The following is a 20,240-nucleotide window of genomic DNA, read 5'->3' on the forward strand; positions in this document are numbered from 1 at the left end:
GTTTTAACACATTCCCTGTTTAAAACCTCTAAACCTCACTCATTATGAAGTCAGACAGTGCAGCCAGACTTTGTTTAAACCCACAGAACTTTACTTTAAAAACAGCTCCACCTTGACAGACTATTCTTAAATTTCACTACTCAATATTCCAATACCCTAATATGTAATATAACCATATTTATTTAAGAACATTTTGCTGATAATGCTTCTGCACTGCTACTTGAGCCGGTTAAAGACTGCAGAGTATGTGGAACGGTGCAAGGGTGTGTTTCATAAATTATGAATTGAAGTTTTTATTTGTAAGAGAAAAGTTATGTTGCCTCGCCTGAAGTAAAAACTTTGAATGTGCCAACATGTACAGTCTGTTTAAAAAGATGCACAAGACATTGATTACTTCAATCAGTATAAACATCACATAGCTTCAATAAAGAGCTGCAACAAGTTTATGCAGAATGCATCTATAATTCTGTCAGACAGTCTGGAATAACTGGACTTTAACATCCTTAAAAGAAGGACTAAGTAAAAGGAAAACATGATCCCCTTGGTGTAAAATATTTAGGACAGAATTAGATTTAGTTTTCTGTTGATTTTGAAATAGCAATTTGATTTCTCTTTGTATGGTCTTGAAACACTTTCTCATAATCCCTCCCTGACACACACAAAGTATTGGAAGTTAAAGGTTAAGTTTGGTGTTTTTCAACCTGTACACCCTGCATCCTTTTTGCCATGTTTTTGTGTCTAAGTGATTAATGAGAACAACAGTTTTTGAAACTGGTCCAGTATTGAGAGAGTGATGTGGCTGGCAACAGCAAAACAGGCTGCAGTGTACAGACCCAGGGCATGTTCACACTGTCAGTGTACATCCACGAACAAATGCTTGGTTATTTGCCACTGACAGGCTCAGATTGTTATTGTGTCTTACTACATTATGGAAAGGATCCCTACAGAAATAGACCTTTTTAGCCCCATTTCCACCAAGCAGTACGGTGTGGTTCAGTTCAGTGCACATTTTTTCCATTTCCACTGTGAAAAGTTGTGGGTGGTACCAATGGAACCGTTCTGCACCGTCCCCATTTTTGGCCCCCCCTCTGTTGGGGTACCTAGCACACACATCTGGTACTAAAAGGTGGAGCTGTGAACACTGCAGTCTGTTGATTGGTCAGTAGAGGATGGCAGATGTTTTACTGGCTCTTGCAGCAACTGTAGTCTGAGAAAACATTGTAAATTGTAGTGCCACTCAATGCATGGGTTGATGACCTTTATCCATCAGCAAACCTTAAATTTCAATGTGACAACGTTACTTTAGTTTTTATTGTCTCTCCTTGATGACATACACTTTTATTAAAGATTGGATCCTCAAGCGTTTAATTATATACATTCATTTCGACCGGGTTATGTGAACTGTATATGTCCCAATCCTCACTCGGAGTAATAAAAAGCATTGTAGAGTATCGTTCCTGTGGACTCCGGCAACACTAAACCCCTGAGCTTGCCTGACAAGAACTAATTGCACAAACCTGCTATTTTTAAGGATCCCATTTAGACAGACTCTCACTGCAGCCTGTTGTGTTTTGTCCTGAAAATGTCGGCATGCAGCGTCGTTCTGTGGACAGTAAACGAGGTGCAGACTGATAAAGGAGGAAATATAGTGAGTGAGTGTCGAGGTACCATGCCTGAAGGGTTACTTTTGGTTCTAAAGGTACCATACTGAAAGTCTTTGTTGGAAATGGGGCTTTAGTTGAGGAGTAAGATCTTGTTGTTTGTTGAACTAGAAACAGCCCCAAAATCTCTGTCAGAAACCACCCAAACTCCATTCAAATAAAAAGTAAGTTTAGCATGTATCTGGCCAGCATATTTTTTACCGTCTGACTGGGTGAATTGATTCAAACCAGAGTTGGTGGTTGTTGGGACAGTGGAAAGACAAAGGAAGATGTTTTTTGTCGGTTTTATTTAGTTTCTGTTAACTCTATTCAGTGATAAAATTACAGTTTTAAACTAAACTAACTAAAAGGATCGTACTCTTTAACCAAAAGGTCTATCTCTGTAGGGATCCATAATGTTGTCTGACACTCAGAATAACAATCTGAGCCTGTCGGTGTAAAAAATAAGCACTTTTGGTGGTCGTAAATTGACGATGTGAACATACCCTGAGTGTTTACATAGCAGCCCTTTTCACGGCTCCCAGCTGCAGCGTTCTCTCTCAATACTCCATACTAATTTTAAAAAGACATGAGAAACACATGGGAAAAGAGAATCCAGGTTGAACAATACCAGATTACCCTTTAACTAATTCCAGTGAGAGAATTTGCATCCCTGGGGTAGATGTGCCGTCGACGCAGTTGTTTCATTAGTTTGATTTATTCCTCTTATGCGCTGATCATAAATAAATAAACAGAAATTAATATTGTCTTCTGTTGCTTTAACAGTGAGATCATACCATCAGTGAATCAAACCTGCAGCAGAAAATTTATCTGTCTACTTCTGTAATCAATGGCGGCGGTCGATCAGTGTCCTCTTGATACATTTGAGCCATAATATCTTGAAGATATGAGAGCATTGTCTGCTGCATCATAAAAGCTTTATTGATCAGGGTTACGTCATTTATTGGATTAGGTATTTGAGCACATTTTCTCAGGTGTAATTATGTCCACTTTGAGTCCACCTCATACATATTTCAAACTTTTTTTTTCTCCACCATTACTGGTTTATATGTGTTTTTTATAAACACACTTGCATGCAAATGTTGGCAGGATGTGGGTCTGATGAGGCTGCTTTGATTGTGGTGAATAAAGGATGTGAAGGGATGAGAGAGTCGGTCTAGCCCAACTGTCAGCCATGTCATGTGGGCGTCTGTCTTTATCTCCTACCCCACTGGGGCTCATTAGCTCAGCCTGTTTACAAAGAGAGGGAGACCTCCAGGGGCTAATAATCACACAGGCTACAACACCATTACAGAGATGCTCACTGCATTGAAATAGTCTTCACTACGCTCTCCGTCTCAGCAGGCTAAATCTCTACAGTATATGCTCCTATACCGTGTCTTCTCACTTCTTAACATATATGTCTATATATTTTGGTCTGTATTCTTGATCCTGCTTTAAATGAGATAGTTTTAATGAATACCTCAGATGTGAAGCCAAGCATATTAACATGGGATTATTTGCTTATTAATAAGTTAATTAGCTTAACTGATGACTTTTTAACCACGCTAGCAATGTAGCTCCAGGGATGGTAACGTCTGTCAGTTGGTAGATCTTCAACTTGGTCCAGATGGATTGCCATGAAATTTTGTCCGCACATTCATGGTGCCGAGGGCCATTGATTTTTAATTATGTGGATCACAATGATCTGGATTTTGAAATCCGAATGTTTTGCTATCAAAGATCAGCTTTCGTGTTGGTTTTTCAAAGCAACACCGGATTGGATCACCTTGACCCAGATACAGACCCTTTAGGATTATCCAATCCATATTACCCATGCTCTAAATGGGACTATAGATCAGAATGTAGGCTACTAACGATGTAAAGAACAACAGGTAGAATAGCCATCATGGGGTCACTTTAAGCACTTTAATTTGGTGAGACAGAAAACAGCATGAGGGTTTCAGTTGATAGAAACTACTTCTGCTTGTGTTGTAATTCATTTAAATTGATAAATGAGAGTTAAAATGAAAGAAATAATCTGATAAACTGTATATTTATGCTGCCGCTCACTCACAGAACATCTGATGATGGGTTGCACATTCAAACACGCAGGACCCACGCAGCCGTTTCAACATTTTATTGCAGACGCACGGTACTTGAACAGTTCTATGGTGGTTGTCGGATGATTTTTTTAAATTTTTTTTATAATAAGGTATATTAAAAGAAAATATTACTGCTCTGTTTAATGTTGAACAATAATAATTATGAAAATAGTAATTAGTATATTAGGTATCATTTAACTTACCTTAATGCATCCGCTTTGGTATTACTTTTTTCTTCTGTTAACATCAGTTTAAACTCAGGAATCTCAGCACAATAGACATAAAACAATCTGTTAACTCAAAATAATACATACAGGATTAACAAAGTAAAACATTATAAAAGTGAAAAGTCCATTTGGACTCACATCAGTCCTTTCTTTGTTCTACCTGGCATGTTTAGAGGAAATAGAGTCACGGGCCTGAAGGGTGGACTTTTATAGTCCAGGGGGCGTGGTCTAGTCAGGAGTGCAGGTGATGCAGGGGTGGAGACTTGTGATTCAACAAAGATTTTAATTTGAATAAATGTATGTTACGTCACTATCAATGGCCACTAATGAAAGCTATTGAACTGAGGATCTGTGGCGACATTATTGAGAAAATATCGGGAAAAATCCTCAATGAGTCATTAGTAATTTGCTCTCGCGCTATCTGCGCTGTTGTAACCCTTTTATCTCGCCAGCTGCCAAGCTAATGAAACAAGCTGATATAAAAAATTTACCTGGTTTGAAGTCGTAAGGCCAGTGAACAGCAAGTCCAAATTTTTCGTCTGAAATTGTCACACATTTAAAAGTAAATACAACCTCACGTTGTATCAATCACGTTTACACGCTAACTCTGCACCTTTCCTCTGTCATTAAAGCTCTCGGAGCAACAAACACACTTAAATACCACTTATTGACAGAGGTGCCGCCAAACAAAACAAAATGGAGATCTTCCAGATTGGAACTTTCTGTATGTTACAATCCCCATACTATCACACCATACATATGCCAGGAAAAGGTTTAGTATATCCCAGTACATAGTATGTCAAATGCAGTATAGCAATAGGATGTTCTACTACATCCGGTCCGATATTGCAGTATACAAGCCAGCATGCTTATCCTCTGCGCAGCGGACAATTTGCATTACACTGACTGTCAGAAGTCGAAGTGATGGATGACGGCACATTCAGGTGACTGATGACCAGTTGATTAGTGATAATAGGAATATTAATTGTGTGATTGAATAAAATAATCATAAATATAACCGACAACAAAAGGGCATCAGTCTTAAAATATAATGTTAGAATCCTCAATGTATGCAGTTATTGCTTAGTGCAAAATAACAACATCAGAGTTGTCCAGGTTGACCTCCGTTTCTAGTGAGCTCGGTGTACGGCATTGTGCCTTATCCCCATGGTAACGGATATATGAATAAGATGGTCAAGGTTCAGGGCGTAATGTTATAAGGAAGTAGTATGTCCCAGTTGTGTGCATACTGCATTCAACAGTAGGGTCTCTTTAAGGGCATCTGCGGTGACTACTAAGAGTAAAAAGAAAAAGTATGTGATTCGGAACAAACCTTATAAATACATTTTGTTAGATTTTGACAGCTATTAAGGGAATTTATTTATAGGGATAAAACCCTTCATAATTTACTTTAGGTTACTGAAAGGGTTCATCAGCTTCATTGCTAACTTAAAAATAAAAATAAAGTTACATATATTTGACCATTCAAAAGTTTCATTACATTTTCCTCCTGAAATCCCTGAATCCTCCCTTCTGCTGGGATCAGGATAATCGTAACGCTGAATTTTGAACAACACATACTGAGGGTTTGATAGAAATAAAACAAAAACTTGATTATGCATCTAGTCTGATTTCACAGTGCTGGTTTTCTCTTGAATAACCCATTTTTAGTATTTAATCCAATCTAAAAGCCGACATCTGATGAGATTACTTATGAACGACTGGGCCCTGATGTGCTCCAATGACTGGTTATCCACTGAAATCCTCTAGCGCCACCATGAGGTTGACATTTGCAGGGTCTCAAACAGCCCTTGGGTATACATTTTGGTACATACATTCAAACTTTATGTTTCTTAAGCTTGAGCGTTCAGAGTACAGACCAACAATTGCTCATACCGCTTTTATTTTGTCGAAACTTTCTCTGTACCCTCTTGTGTGTTTCCTCATCTCCTCTCTGCTTTTGTCCACTCACCTCTCTCCCTATTTTTTTTTCGCCCTCCTTGCCTACCTTCCCGTCCACCCACCTTTTCTTTTATAGATCTGAGTTTCCAGACAGCAGCTCGCATTCTTGCTGCTCCCGCTGTTGATGCCCTCAACGTTATGAAAGACCTCAGTCAGAACTTCCCCACCAAAGCCAGGTAAAGACGAAACGCTCACGAACAGCAGCTACAGTAAGAAGTTTTGGTTTACACAGATATTGACCAGTCTGCAGTTTTACAGTTCTGCCTGCCCTTTTCTCCTCACAGGTCCATCACTAAAACTGTGGTCAACTCTGAGATCCGCAAAGAGATCGGAGAGAACCAAAAGGTACATGTTTTATTTGTTCGTCCATTCATGTAAGTTTTCACCTATTTATCCTCTTTAGCCCTTCCTCTATTATTTTTTAATGCAATGAAAAAACATTTCTTATTGCCAGTTAATCCACAGAAATATAAAAACCCCTTATACAGATGTGCACTGTAGTTAAATCAGAAATCACTCAAACAAAAATAAGAGTGCATTTGTTGGGACTATTTTCAGCTGCAAATTTATACACATTTGGTGGTCTGGTGAGTATTTAGAGCAGCAGGACAGTGTTTTTGGGATTGACTCAAAATAAATTACAGTGTCCATGGTAATAAAGGAACAACAGTGTGGCTCATTGATGTGTTTTCAATAGTTTCTGGACAACATTGGAGCTCAGAAACAGCTCAGTAAGATGTGTAAAGCTTTGCCACCTGCCACCATTTATGTGGATGTCCGTCAGTCGGTGTTGTAGCTATTACTTTGTTGGCCAAAATATAACATTAGGTGACAAAAATACTCATTCAACGGTCATCTGCCCTCTCTGCCCTGCTGGTCTTGCTTGTCTTTTCCAGTTTATCTTCAAGATAGAAAGAATGTCTCCAGAACACCAACCAAGTGAGGAGTAAAGCTTAAATGCAAAGCAACTCACACAGGCTCTGTCGGAGTTTTGATTAAAGTAAAGGCTTTTAGGAGGCCACCTGCTGTTTTTATGCATTCGATGCATTCAGCTTAGAGTCACCAGTTAATATGGCCGCTCGTTAAACCAAACACTGGCTATATTCTCTTGTACAGCAGCCTCACCCTCTTCCTGCTGCATTTTGTCGTCCGTATACTCTGGCTCAAATAAATACAGTTAAATATCCAAATCAGCCAACACACTGTAAAATGTATCCTCGTCTATAACATAACCTGCGCACATATTTTGGGATGCCATTTTCACTGCTGGAAATATAGCTCATTTGTAATATGAGAATTGAGAACAACCCCTGACTACCCACAGGCGAAATCTAGCTTGGAGTTTTTCCTGCCTCCAACTACGTCACGGTTTTCAGATGAAGGTGCTAGATGCAGGAAGTCAGACAGATTTTGCAGCTGCAAACTAGGCTTTAGTGGTATCACGTTCTTTTTTATGCCTTCATACCTTCCTGACATTTCACCAGGGTATACTGAATATATTTGTGTTTAAAAAAAACAAACATAAAAGCTAAGCTGCTGATGATATAACACATTGCAACATGCAACTTGGCTCACTCAGACAACTCTTGCTGGGTTGAAATACTTGTGGCCCATAGAATAATGAATAGATGGGAAATGACACTTGCTGTCGCTGCGGACACCCGAGTGGGCTGAACAGAGATGATGTGTTGAATAAAATCAAATGCCTAACAAACTTATTTTGTAGTTGGAAGAAGTCTTCTCAAGATAAACTGTATGTGGCCGAACTGCCAAACAGGGCCCAAGGCATTTTTGTTTTTCACTAGTCCTGTAACATTATCCCCACCACTCACGGCTGCCATCTTTCTCAGCTCCAATACCTGTTTCCACCAGTAGAGACTGCCCTCTGGTGGCACGTTCTGTGCACTACCTCGTCTCAATACGGCATCTCTGTATCCGTTTAGCAGAAAGAGGAGCATCTGTATTTTTGATGGTATTGAAAATCATACAGATACCCCAGTATATCGAAACACCTTGATAACGCCCAAGCCTTCTGCGAGCTCAGCTTTCTTGGCCAATAAAGCATGCACTGAAGACATGTCGGTGAAGATTCTCAATCATCCAGGTCATGGCGATCATAAGTGCTATGTCGTAGGCAACTGGCTTGTAGAACTGAAGAAGCCTTTTGGATGAGAGGTGAAACTCAAAGCAAGTCCATTTGCCTACGATATAGCACTTAAGACATGCACTGAGGAATTTATTACTTTGTTTATATTTACCATCAGCATTGCTTGTTTGATGGACATCTACATTAAATATGGTGAATTTCCCTTTAAAAGGATCAATATATTGTTGATTGTTGCATAGTCTTTTGCTGATATTCTGTAAATATGTTAAAAATTGACGCTATATTTCGATTGAATCCTGGCTAGTGACTTGACGTCTTCATCCTCTTTCATTCCTTTGTCTTGTCTTTACCCAGCATGCTGCTTCTTTTCTCCTCCCGCTGACTGTGTTGTCCGGTAGTCAGGGATAATTGAGGTTTAGCTGTTTACCAATCTAATCCAATAAAGGAGGAAAATAAAGGAAAACACAAGATAGCATTATTGCATCCAGCAACAACCACAACCTCCACCGCCTCTTAGCCTTAAGTCTTTAGGGAAATATCTCGAAATGAGAACTGCCCTCCCTGTTTTTCCTTTGTTCCTCTCACCTTTTTATTATGTGATAAATTGTAAACAACATCTGACGTGAAAAGCATTCAGTTTCTGACAGTGTGTTTGGCTTCGGCCTGCTAATGGACTAGGTAATCACTCCTTTTTCTTGTCAAATATTTTTTCACTCCCCCCCATCTCCTGCCTCCTGCCTCCTCAGCCCCCCCACTCCTCAAGCTGTGCTCACATTATCTTGGTGCGCAGACAGGAGTTTGGGTGGGTGGTGGGGGTGAGCGGCAAACGTCCTAATTACTGAATCGGTGATTCATTCGGCAGGCGCACTGAGTCCTGCAGCGAGAAATGATTATTGATTGAAGTAGTTTGGACACATGCACTTGCACGCAGACATTTCTCTGTGTGTGTGTGTGTGTGTGTCTCTCTCTCTCTCTCTCTCTCACACACACACACACACACACACGCATATACACACAGTGTTTAAATGGGATGAACAATATTTGTGTTAATCATGTCTTGTTGTAATTGCAGTGTCTGGAGTATGATTAATCTGATGTCTTTGTCTTTCTGTAATGAGATTTGACTGCGCCAGAACGACTTTGAGCTTTCCTTTTGCATGTGCAGACACACAAACATTCGCACAACTTCTCACGATCGTACACACACACACACACACACACACCCTTTCTCTAATAATTAGATTTGTTTAGTGTGGGGTTTGATTGCTCTAAACAGACTGACTTTAAACAGAGCTGTCAGTGCTTGTTTGGAGCTGCAGACGTTCCTTGTTACAGCTTTGTGTTGACTGTTGCCTCCAGTTTTATAATATAATTGACTACGCGATGGCCGGCTTTGACGTTACGTGCTGCACGGCCTGGAGATCAGCTCAACTGGAGTTGAATGGGGAGTTTAGGGTTTGATGTGAACAGGGTGTTTAGTCATGTTGACGTTTCTTCCTCTGTAGTTTTTCAAAGGAACTCTGGGCCTGCAGCCCGGGGATTCAGCCCTGTTCATCAACGGGCTGCATATAGATCTGGACACACAAGACATCTTCAGGTACACACACACACACACACACACACACACACACACACACACACACACATCCATAGTCATATATTAAAGGTTAGCTTTGGTATTTTTCAACCTGGATCCTGTTGTAATGGGAAGAACACGTTTTCAGTTGGTCCAGTACTGAGGGAAGCTGCACTGGCAAAACCGGCTGTAATGGAACCACTCAGGGCATTTGGTGTCAATTTACGTCCACTAAAAGTGCTTGTTTTTGCCACTGACAGGCTCAGATTGTTATTTTAAGTACCTGGCAACATTATGGAGATGATCCCTACAGAGATAAACCTTTTGTTAAAGAATAAGATCTTTCATGTTTAACCAGAAACAGCCCCAAAGTTGGTTACCAATCCCACCAGACTCAAAAAACGGTAATTTTAGCGTGTATAGAGCCAGCATATTTTCACATCTAACTGTGTGAATTGAGGGTTTTTTTTTAGCCAAACCAAAGCTAGTGATTGTTGACACAGTGGAGAGACAAAGCAAGACTGTTTTGTTTGCTTTCTTTTGGTTGTGTTGACGTTGAATGAAGTGTGTTTTACAGGGATAAAATTACTGTGTTTTTTTTTTTAAATGGAGTCTAGTGAGTTTGGCAGTAGCAAATTTGGGGCGGTTTCTGGTCAAACAATGACTTTACCCTTTACCAAAAATGTCTGTGTCTGTAGGGGTCCTTGTAATAATGTTGTCAGACAGTCAAGATAGTAATTTGAGTCTGTCTGTGGCAAACGCAAGCACTTCTAATGGATGTAAATTGAATGTGCCAAATGCCCTGAAAGGTTACATTGCAGCCTGTTTGGCGGCTGCCAGCTGCAGTGCTCTCCTCAGTGCTGGGCCAATTTGAAAAACTGTCACTTAGACACAAAAACATGGCAAAATAGGGTTAATCAACTGTGTGATATTTCTTTTAATCTATTTCCAACTGAAACTCATTTGCATTTCACTTATGAAATTAAACACTACATTCAGTCACATGAGTACTACAGTATGCTCATGCAGATATACTCACTACTGTATTTCTGGTCAAAATTAAATACTTATATTAAATACACATGCTTGTAGACACACCAACAGCCCATTATTAAACAATACGTGTACACAAGTCTTTTCTACTGACTTTTAACAAAGAAAAAATACCTGCATGTGATGTTTCTGTTGTTAGTCGAGTTTTCTTGCTGCAAGAAGATGCTGACACAGTTTACAGGAAATAAAAATTGCAGAGTCTTGCAAGCTGCTTGGCTCAGAAATGTTCAGGAGAAATGCAAAATGAGCTGCTGATTATGAACTGGAAATTTACAATAATCTGTTAAAGGGCCAGTGAAAGTCATTTAATTGGTTCATGCATTATTCAGTTAAATGTTTCAGCTCTAAAAAAGTGTTAAACTACAAATATAATCTGATTTCAACTGTTTTTTTCCCCCATCTTTTTATTAATATAAAATTTTCAGAATGATACAGTATGACAAAAAACATTTTTATGAAAAATGAAAATAATGAGTCCTTGGTGTGTATCTCTTTTACACATTGTCAGATGGTGGGAGTGGTGTTGATGCTGTCATGCTCATGTCCACACACACACACAGACACCCACTACAGATGACCTCACTCTGACTTCTGTCCCCTGCAGTGTGTTTGAGGTGCTGCGCAGTGAGGCAAGGGTGATGGAGGGCCTGCGCTCCCTGCATATCGACACGCCCTACATCCATGACATCCTGAAACTCAACGTCCAGCCCTCTGACTCTGACTACGCTGTCGACATCCGCAACCCTGCAATCAGTGTAAGAAATCACACAACCAAAATCCCCTTCTACAGAAAATTTGCACGCACAGATAAGAACCAATGCTAAAAATGCAGTTGTGTTGTACTGTGTCAGTTCTTTTTCCCACGTGTCTTTGAAAACCTGGAGGTGCTGAATTTCAGTAATACAGCCTTTTTTTAGCTATGGAAATGGAGAAGAGCCATAAATGTCACTGGAAAAAAAATAGGTTGCTCCAAGGAAGATTTTTACTGTGCAACCAACAGTGGAGCCATTTCAAGCCCTCCTGATTTATATCTTATTTATGTCTTGAACATCTGACCACTAAAATAACAGCTCTGGTTAGTGATAAAGTCTGAATAGGTTTCTTTTTGTGAGTTTTAATAGCCCTCAATGATTAGCTGAAAAATAGATCAGTTGATCGACAGAATAGATTAGACTTTATTGTCATTGCACAAGAAGTACAGCCAAATTTGCTGTGTCTTTCCTGCATATAAGAAAATAGAAAAATAGACAGTAAGAAATACACAACACATATGCATACTCAATTATCCACAATCGATAAATCTGACAGGGACGGAACAATTAAACGCTTGGCTAAAAAAGATAAAAGAAAGATTAATAGACAATGAAAATAATCGTTAGCTGCAGCCCGGGTTTTTAGCCACAAGCAGTAAAATGTAATTTCTTATTGGCACTGATCTGCTGTTGAGCTCCGGCTTCTGCTCTCAAACATTTCCTCTTAAATTTTCTTTTTTAGTGGATTAACAACTTGGAGACGGACCACAGGTACAGCTCGTGGCCTTACAACGTGCAGGAGCTGCTCAGGCCGACCTTCCCCGGAGTCATCAGGCAGATCCGCAAGAACTTCCACAATCTGGTTCGTCTGTACTTGATTAGTCAGTCGTGAATACAAATGGATCTGAATCCTTGTAGAAAATACCAACATGTGTGTGTATATGTTTGTGTGTGTGTGTGTGTGTGTGTGTGTGTGTGTGTGTGTGTGTGTGTTGCAGGTGATCATTCTGGATCCAACTCAGGAGCACGCCGCTGAGCTGCTGAGTGTTGCAGAGATGTTTTACGCTAACAACATCCCACTCAGGTTGGTGTTTGCTGGTGTCACCGGGGATGTGTTGGACCGTAAACTCACCAAAACCCATCAGGAGAATACACAAGGATATTTTAGTTGCTGTTAAAATAGATTCCTTAAATATTGGACACTTTAATGTGTTTTCTTGTAAATGTGAGTTACATCAGCGTACCGATAATTCAGGGAAACACAGTTTTTATTGCTCCACAGTTACTGCAAAAAACAGAAAAATCATTAAAAAAGACGCCGCAGAGCTGTTGCAGTCAGCTGGGGCGTGTAGTTAAAATCCATTTTAATTTAGGAGTTTTGTCAGGCAGGTTTTGGGGAGACCTTTGATACCTCTCTGCATGTGGCATCTTGGGATGGTCAGCTTGTTTGAATACTGATGAAGCAGGCAGCACGCGCTCTGCATTTTAACTGTCCAGTAAACACATGAGAGTCTGTTTCAGAAACTTTATTCTGTGTGTGTTTTAGGATAGGGCTGGTGTTTGTGGTGTCAGACGAAGATGACATAGACGGCATGCAGGATGCAGGTGTGGCGCTGGTCCGGGCGTACAACTACATCAGTGACGAGGTGGACAGTCAGAGCGCGTTTGAAGCTGTTATCTTGGTGAGTCGACTACTCAGAAATGCTCATGAAAGACTTCTCACAACCCCTATTATCTTAATGAGAACACTAAGTTTGACACCAGTGACGCTAACATATGGTAAAGTTGTGTTACTTTTGTCTACCCGACTACTGTTCCCCTAAAATGTTCTTCACCCTCACCTTTACCTTTCCTTATTTCCATCAAGATGTTCAACAGGGTGCCCATTGGTGGGAAGTTGAGTGTTGGTGACGTGGTGAAGGTGCTGGAGAAGAGGTTCCCCTACGTGGAGGTCAGCAGCGTCTTAGGAGCTGACTCCAGCTACGACAGCAACAGGAAGGTGAGAGGGGCTGAACGCCGCCATCAGTTTGTGGGTATTATCAGTAGAACAACAGCTGAGGCCGGAGGCATCATATTTTCAAGTTGTCCATCCGTTCATTCTCATGAATGTGATATCTCAGCAAGGTTTCCCCCACATTAGTTTATTTGTGGCAGCCTGCCGAAGTATCAGCATTTGCTGCCACGCATTGATTTTACATTGTTGAGGCTGCACCGTTAATTAGGAGCGCTGTCTGAATGTATGTACATTTGGTTATTCAGAGCACCACACTCTTAGAGTGCAGAGCATACTCTGGACATAGACGGAGAAGCAGAACATCAGACACTCTAAAAGTGAAAGTTAACCATTTATCATTTATATAGTAAGAGAACGCTGTGTTTCTGAGAACAACAGCGCTCTCGTTATAGTGTTGTCCATCATTTTCGGAACTTGTGTTGCCATGGAAACCATGCACCTGTGATCCAGCGCTGGGTGTAAAACTTTGCTTTCACTCGCCTTTGCAGCTGCAGCTCCCCTAATCTTATCCATAGATCTGATCTGATCAATCCCGACTGATCCAACCACAAACTAACTGACACATTAATTCCTCTCTTTGCAACTCAAACTCAACGAACTGCTGCTGAGGGGGGAAAAATGATGAGGAGTTTCGCCTCTGCCTCCGCTACTTTTGATGAGTGCCTCTAAACAATTTTTAGTGTTGCTCGAAAAAAATTCATGTCCGCACCTGGAGAATTTTGTAATGTTGCAGACACTGTCATGTTTTGTCTCGCAATGTGATTGGGTCGTGTCACTAACATCACCATGGAGATAGTACTTTTCAATCCACATCGACTCCGACCTGCATTCAGCGTCACTGTCCACAGGAGCAGCTCCTGCGGAGTTCAGAGGACAGCGGTCAGTCAGACTGCTTTCACCAGGCTGACTGACAGCAGACATTTACTCAACCAAAAGAGTTTTCATGTCCGCACCACACGAGACCAGAAATAGCGTTTCTGTTTATTGATAAGCTTATTTTATTTCCCGGCCCGCCATAGCGAGGGAGGGGAATCTGCTGCTCTCCGACTGGGAGAGAGTTAAAAGCAAAATATACAGTGTTATATGTGTGTGATTTAGAGCTGGAACACATACATCTTTAACCACCTGTAAAATACGCGGTTGGGTGCTTGGTGCTACTCTGTGCCAACTTCAAAGGGTGTGGAGGCAGGTTGCGTCTGAAGTTACTAAGTGACCATAACAAGCACTACATCATAGTCTACTTATCAGAAATCACGAGTGCACAGCTGATCTTCCTCCAGGTGTTTGTTTTGTAAGTGTGTATTAGGCCTAAAATGTTGTGCATGGGACGGCTATAGAGCTGAACTGATCAACTTCTCCTCCATATTTACCACTGACTAATATTTACACATGACATGCAGTGCATGTTGTTGTATTCCAAGAGTCGAACCGTGTTTATCTCGGGGCGCAGTCATGACTTCCTGAAAAACAGGCGCTTGGGAATGCTTGTGTGCCACAATGGCATCGCTGTTGCTTTTGAGCGCACCTTTCAACCAAATACACTGAAAACAATAGATTTGAGGGCACAACAAACGCAGCATTTATGCATGTGTACAGGACTTTAAACAGCTGTCTGTGCAGATTACGCTTCACTAGACGTGACAGAAATAAACTTGGAGAGTCAAAAAACGCTGAAGCGTTCATTTCTGTCCAGCAGCCTTCTATAACTCAGGTTTAATAAGACTATTTAGCTGTGTTATCTTACAGTCAGTGTGTTGTAAATGTAAATTAAGGTGTGTCACTGTCTTAAGGAAAAGGTCTTAAAAATGGTCCTAAAGTTTATTAAATTTAACTTCAGGATCCCTGCATATACCCTGATAAGTTGTAGCTGCATAAGACGGTTGCAGTACTAAAATCAAAAGCATCGATCAGATTTTTCTTCTTTATTTTAGCATTGTGTTTGAGATGGTAAAAGGTAGATACAAATTAAAGTAACATCTCTTTCTCCTCTTTCAGGAAGGGCGAGCGTACTATCAGCAGACGGGGGTCGGCCCGCTGCCTGTGGTCATGTACAACGGCATACCTTACCAGCGTGAGCAGCTGGACCCGGACGAACTGGAAACGGTCACCATGCAGAAGATCCTGGAGACCACCACCTTCTACCAGAGAGCCGTCTACCTGGTCAGTTAGAGCACACACACACCCCCACACACACTTTGATATACAGTCGCAGTGAGCCAGTGGGGGTTTCATTTTCACGTCACGATTTAGAACTATTGTTTCATGAAGGTTTAATTTTGAAAAAAAGGTAATAAAGATGTGTATTTGATCATCTTCTGTACAAAATCAGTTTTCATTGCAGTCAAGTCACTGCACGTATTTCTGTGAGGACACACTTTACACCTTAGTGATGGGTCTTTTATTTGCTTTGCATAGATGCTGTAATGCATTCTCCATGTCCTCTTATGTACAAACAGCCTGTAAAGATTAGCTTCCCGATTATGCACATTTAACAACAAAAATGTCTTTAAACTAATTAAATAAGACTTAAAGGAACAAGTAACATATTCTCTGAGAGTTGGCCGATACCAGTGGGTGTATTTATTTGTGCTGTTGTGCGTATTTGTTTTTTAATTTTCTACAAAAAAGAGTTTAATTAAAAGAGAAATGAAACGAGTAGAGGAGCTCCAGATGATTTCTTTGGGGAAGAGAGTTCATTTTTACAAGTACACTGCCTTGGATTGTAGTGAGTAATCATTTTTCTGTTGAGCTAGATCTTTGTGAGCATGCCATCTGCCGTGCTTTCCTGTTTTAATGTCGTTCCAGCACTCTGAGGAGCCAAATGTTTGAATTGTTTTTTTTTTTTCTAAAGGCCTCTGCTTTTTGAGCCTTAAGCACAGATACAGCAGCACTGTTTTATTTAGATGCTATACCAGTTCTAGTTGTGAACACTGTGCTAGTCATAAGTCTTGTTTTTTCCTCTGTTTTTTAATGTTTAATCCAAACTTGTTGGAGGAAAAGTTTCCAGTCGATACACAACCTATTCATTCGTAAAGTGGCTGTTGTAACTGTGACTGTAAGGATGAAAAGCGCGCAGACAATAAAGCCTCTGCATCACTTTTGGGTCTGCAGTGAACAGTTACGAATATCCTCTCTGAGTTATTCTTTTAAAATCCTGACTCTGTGCTCGTGTGGCTCGCAGGGTGAGCTGGCCACGGATCACGACGTCGTGGACTTCATCATGAATCAGCCCAACGTTGTTCCTCGCATCAACCCCAGAGTGCTGTCCACCAGCAGAACATACCTGGATCTGTCTGATACCAGTGAGTACACATCAGGGATATGAACGGCACTGATTGACGAGCTGTTATTTTTACCTAATGATCTGATATTGAAGCCTTTATGATGTGACAGTAGACCAGAAACTGATGAGCTGAAATGAGTTTGCCATCTATTGGACCACTTTGGCAACTGTTTGACAACAGTATTAAAGCTACAGTAGTAACTTTTTTGAAAATAACTGCGTTATATTTGCTGAAACTGTCCTTATATTCTTAGAGGGAAACATGAGACAAATAGTTCATGAACAAAATCATGTCCCTCCTCTTCTTCCTACTGCCTCTAATGACATTTGCTAGAATCAGACTGCAGCGTGGTCGGCAACAACCAATCAGAGCTGAGACTATAACGCACCTGTCAGTCTCGTCAATCGCTGCTTGTGAACTACGGTCAAACTGATCAAATATGAATCAAGATTCTGTGACTGCATTGCCTGTTTCTTGCCTCAGATGTTTTCAGAAACATATTTTAGTATACTGTTTAGCTGTAAAATGAGAATGTTAGTCTGGCTAATGGGCTTGGTACTCTGTTTAACTGTTGCCTTATCACATGAAAAATATATATTGTGCTATTCTGCGATATTTTGGCTTGTTGACATATTGACGTCATACAACAAGACGTCAACAACAACAAGCATGGCTGAAAGCGAAATTATTACAGACTGGTGGTGGTTCCAAAAAGAGGAGCAGCTTCAGTAGTGTGGAATAAACTGTGGCGTCCTGAATGTTTTATGAACAGCCCCGGACTTCTCAGACTCTTTTAGTGACTTACTGCTCAGAGGGAACTCATTCAGCGGCTCCTCTGGCAGCAGCACAGCGTCTCTGCCTCTCCTCTCTCGCTGTGCGCACACAGGAGTCAGTGTCAACTCCATATACGTGAATGTGTGATAGTTGTGGTATCATAGCAGCCTGTCACAGGTTACGGCGTGATGATTAGTGGAGAAATGGCAGAGCATAAAGGTCCTGGTGGGGAAAAAAAACAACTCAATCATTTAGGAATTCACTAAAAGAAGGAAATCACCTGTTGATTTATATATATAGATCCCAGGGTACATTTCTTTGTATTTGGGAGCTGTTTCAATATGTAATTTGTGGTAGATTTTATTTTGTTGAACTATTAATATTGTATACAGAATCTGAATCTCACTCTGAGTTACTGTTGTTGTTCACAAACTAAAGAAATTAGATCATTTTTGTTTAGTTTTTACTGAATATTTGAAGGCAAACTGTAAAACTGTATCACTTATTTTGTTGCAATTCTGTGTTCATAAGTTAAATATATATATTTTTTTAACTAATTTGTCATATTGTCAAGAATATCATTATTGCAAAAATACCCTGAAATATCATGATATTATTTTACGGTCATATCACCCAGCGCTACCACTGGGGATCGGTACTGAAGTCCAGGTGTTGGCACTGGTTCAAACATAACCCCTACCTCACCCTACAACCACAACCTTAATTATTTTAAAACGATGAGCTTTTATGGTTTGCATTTCGTTGTTGACTTTATAATTTTTTAAACTCTAGTCATAATCACTTAAAGACCAACAACACAATATGCAACATGGCTACACAGCATTTTTTTTAGACTCAGTTAGGACTTACTTTTACTTTCCTTTAAAGGGAAGTTTCAATCGCAAATCATATCATTGTGTTATTTCATTAATTTCGGTATATGCCTAAAATATTTATGCACTTTATTTTCTTTGTATATTTTGCTGGCAGCTAAACTTCTACTTAAACTGTATGAGGAGAATAAATGGCAGTAAGATAAATTTAACACAGAGCTGGAAGACATTTTGAAGCTTTCTAACAACTTATGCTTTAAATCCTGTTACAGATATTTTTGTGACATAAACAGATGGTAGCTTTGTGTTGCATCCTGGTACACATTGACACTAGCATCTTGGCAGTTTGAAAAATAATCTTTGGTGTTTGCTACATGAGCTACACTTCACTATATTTTCTCTTCTTCATGCAGACAACTTCTTTATTGATGATTACGCTCGCTTCTCGACTCTTGACACCAAAGAGAAGAGCACCGCTGTGGCCAACAGCATCAACTACATGACGAAGAAAGGTAAGAGTGTCCAAGACGGCCTCGTTTGATAGCTGTTCATATAAAAACAAAAACTGAATGGGAGAGAAAGCTTGTGGAGGTTTTTTGTTGTCTCTAGTGAAGATGATTTAGTCACCTTCAAGCTTAAACTCTCTCTTCATGTATTCTCCTTCTGTCCTCTCCTCCTCCTCCTCCTCCTCCTCCTTCTTTTCCTCCTATTCATGTGATTTAAAAATGCCCCTGCATCAGGGATGACCTCCACCAACAGGCATGGTAATCACCCTTTTCCTCCACATTATTTCCTTTCCAACTCACTTGCTCTTTTTTTCTGTTCTCTGTGAACTGCATTGCTGGCAGTGTTTAGATGTGTTTGTGAATTCACCACCACTCCTCCATCTGTGTTGCTTTTCTCAGAGGAAACAAATTACTAATTACACACGTGATGATTGTGTATTAAGGTCTGAAATACGAATACTAAAAATAACTGCTCACCAAGTTCTAACATTAATTCTTCCATTTTTAGGAGAGCATGTGTCATTTGTCGTAGCTGCATGGAGAAGTTTGATTCATTGTTTAGAAATGACAAACAGTCTTTGCAGTAGATAACACTAAGAACATAGTTTATTTTGCATCTTGTTTTCTTGCAGCCCAGTATGCCACTCACATAGATATTTGCCTAATTACCAAACTTTTATCTTCAATGAAAACAGTATGGCTCGCCTCCTTTGCCTCATAAGTTCGCCTGTGTCGCATCACCTCAGTGACTTATTCTGACAGTCTCTGTTTCTTTGTTTGTGGTTGTCAGATGATGGCTACATCCGTCCAGTGACCTTCTGGGTGGTCGGAGACTTTGACAAGCCCTCAGGACGTCAGCTTCTTTATGATGCCATCAGGCACATGGTAAAGAAATCTTTCTATACTGCCTCTTGGGGCCAGACTTTGATTCAAAATTACTGTTTTATTGTTGATAATGTTGTGACGATATGAACATATATCACTATAAAACATTCACATCCAAATTGTATTTTTAATCAAATAAGAACAGGTCTTTTATGGAAATAATTCAATATTTCAGAAATACACATATCAGATTTTTAAGAATAGGAATCATATGTGAAGATTTATACTTTCATGTTTGTACGATAAACATAAATTAAGGAGATAGCTAGTGTAGCATATAGGAAACAGTAGGCCCAGCTTGGTTCTTTCGTAGGATACTTTCACACCTGCCCTGTTTGGTTCGGTTCAATTGAACTCAAGTTTGTTTGCCCTCTAAGTGAGGTTCGTTTGGCCAGGTGTGAACACAGCAATCACACTCGGGTGCTCACCAAAACAACCGAACCGAGACCTTCTTGAAGAGGTGGTCTGGGTCCGGTTACAAACGAACTCTGGTGCAGTTCGTTTGTGGTGAGAACGTGTTCC

The 20,240-nt window shown here is 40.3% G+C and overlaps 1 protein-coding gene across 3 annotated transcripts in view; it reads left to right on the forward strand.

Moving 5' to 3' along the window:
• uggt1 (UDP-glucose glycoprotein glucosyltransferase 1) overlaps positions 1-20,240 on the forward strand; it is a 60,918-nt gene that overhangs the window by 18,938 nt on the left and 21,740 nt on the right. For 2 of the 3 annotated variants that reach the window (XM_050061375.1, XM_050061376.1), the window contains exons 10-22: positions 6,011-6,110; positions 6,219-6,279; positions 9,547-9,638; positions 11,275-11,425; positions 12,165-12,284; positions 12,421-12,506; positions 12,969-13,104; positions 13,290-13,421; positions 15,432-15,596; positions 16,618-16,738; positions 18,741-18,839; positions 19,068-19,091; positions 19,624-19,718. In XM_050061375.1, coding sequence (XP_049917332.1) covers positions 6,011-6,110; positions 6,219-6,279; positions 9,547-9,638; positions 11,275-11,425; positions 12,165-12,284; positions 12,421-12,506; positions 12,969-13,104; positions 13,290-13,421; positions 15,432-15,596; positions 16,618-16,738; positions 18,741-18,839; positions 19,068-19,091; positions 19,624-19,718 — 1,382 coding nt within the window. The remainder of the gene's footprint in view (positions 1-6,010; positions 6,111-6,218; positions 6,280-9,546; positions 9,639-11,274; positions 11,426-12,164; positions 12,285-12,420; positions 12,507-12,968; positions 13,105-13,289; positions 13,422-15,431; positions 15,597-16,617; positions 16,739-18,740; positions 18,840-19,067; positions 19,092-19,623; positions 19,719-20,240) is intronic. The other variant, XM_050061377.1, reaches the window with a different exon arrangement.

The sequence above is a fragment of the Epinephelus moara genome, chromosome 14 (assembly GCF_006386435.1).
Source record: "Epinephelus moara isolate mb chromosome 14, YSFRI_EMoa_1.0, whole genome shotgun sequence".
Lineage (NCBI taxonomy): Eukaryota > Metazoa > Chordata > Actinopteri > Perciformes > Serranidae > Epinephelus > Epinephelus moara.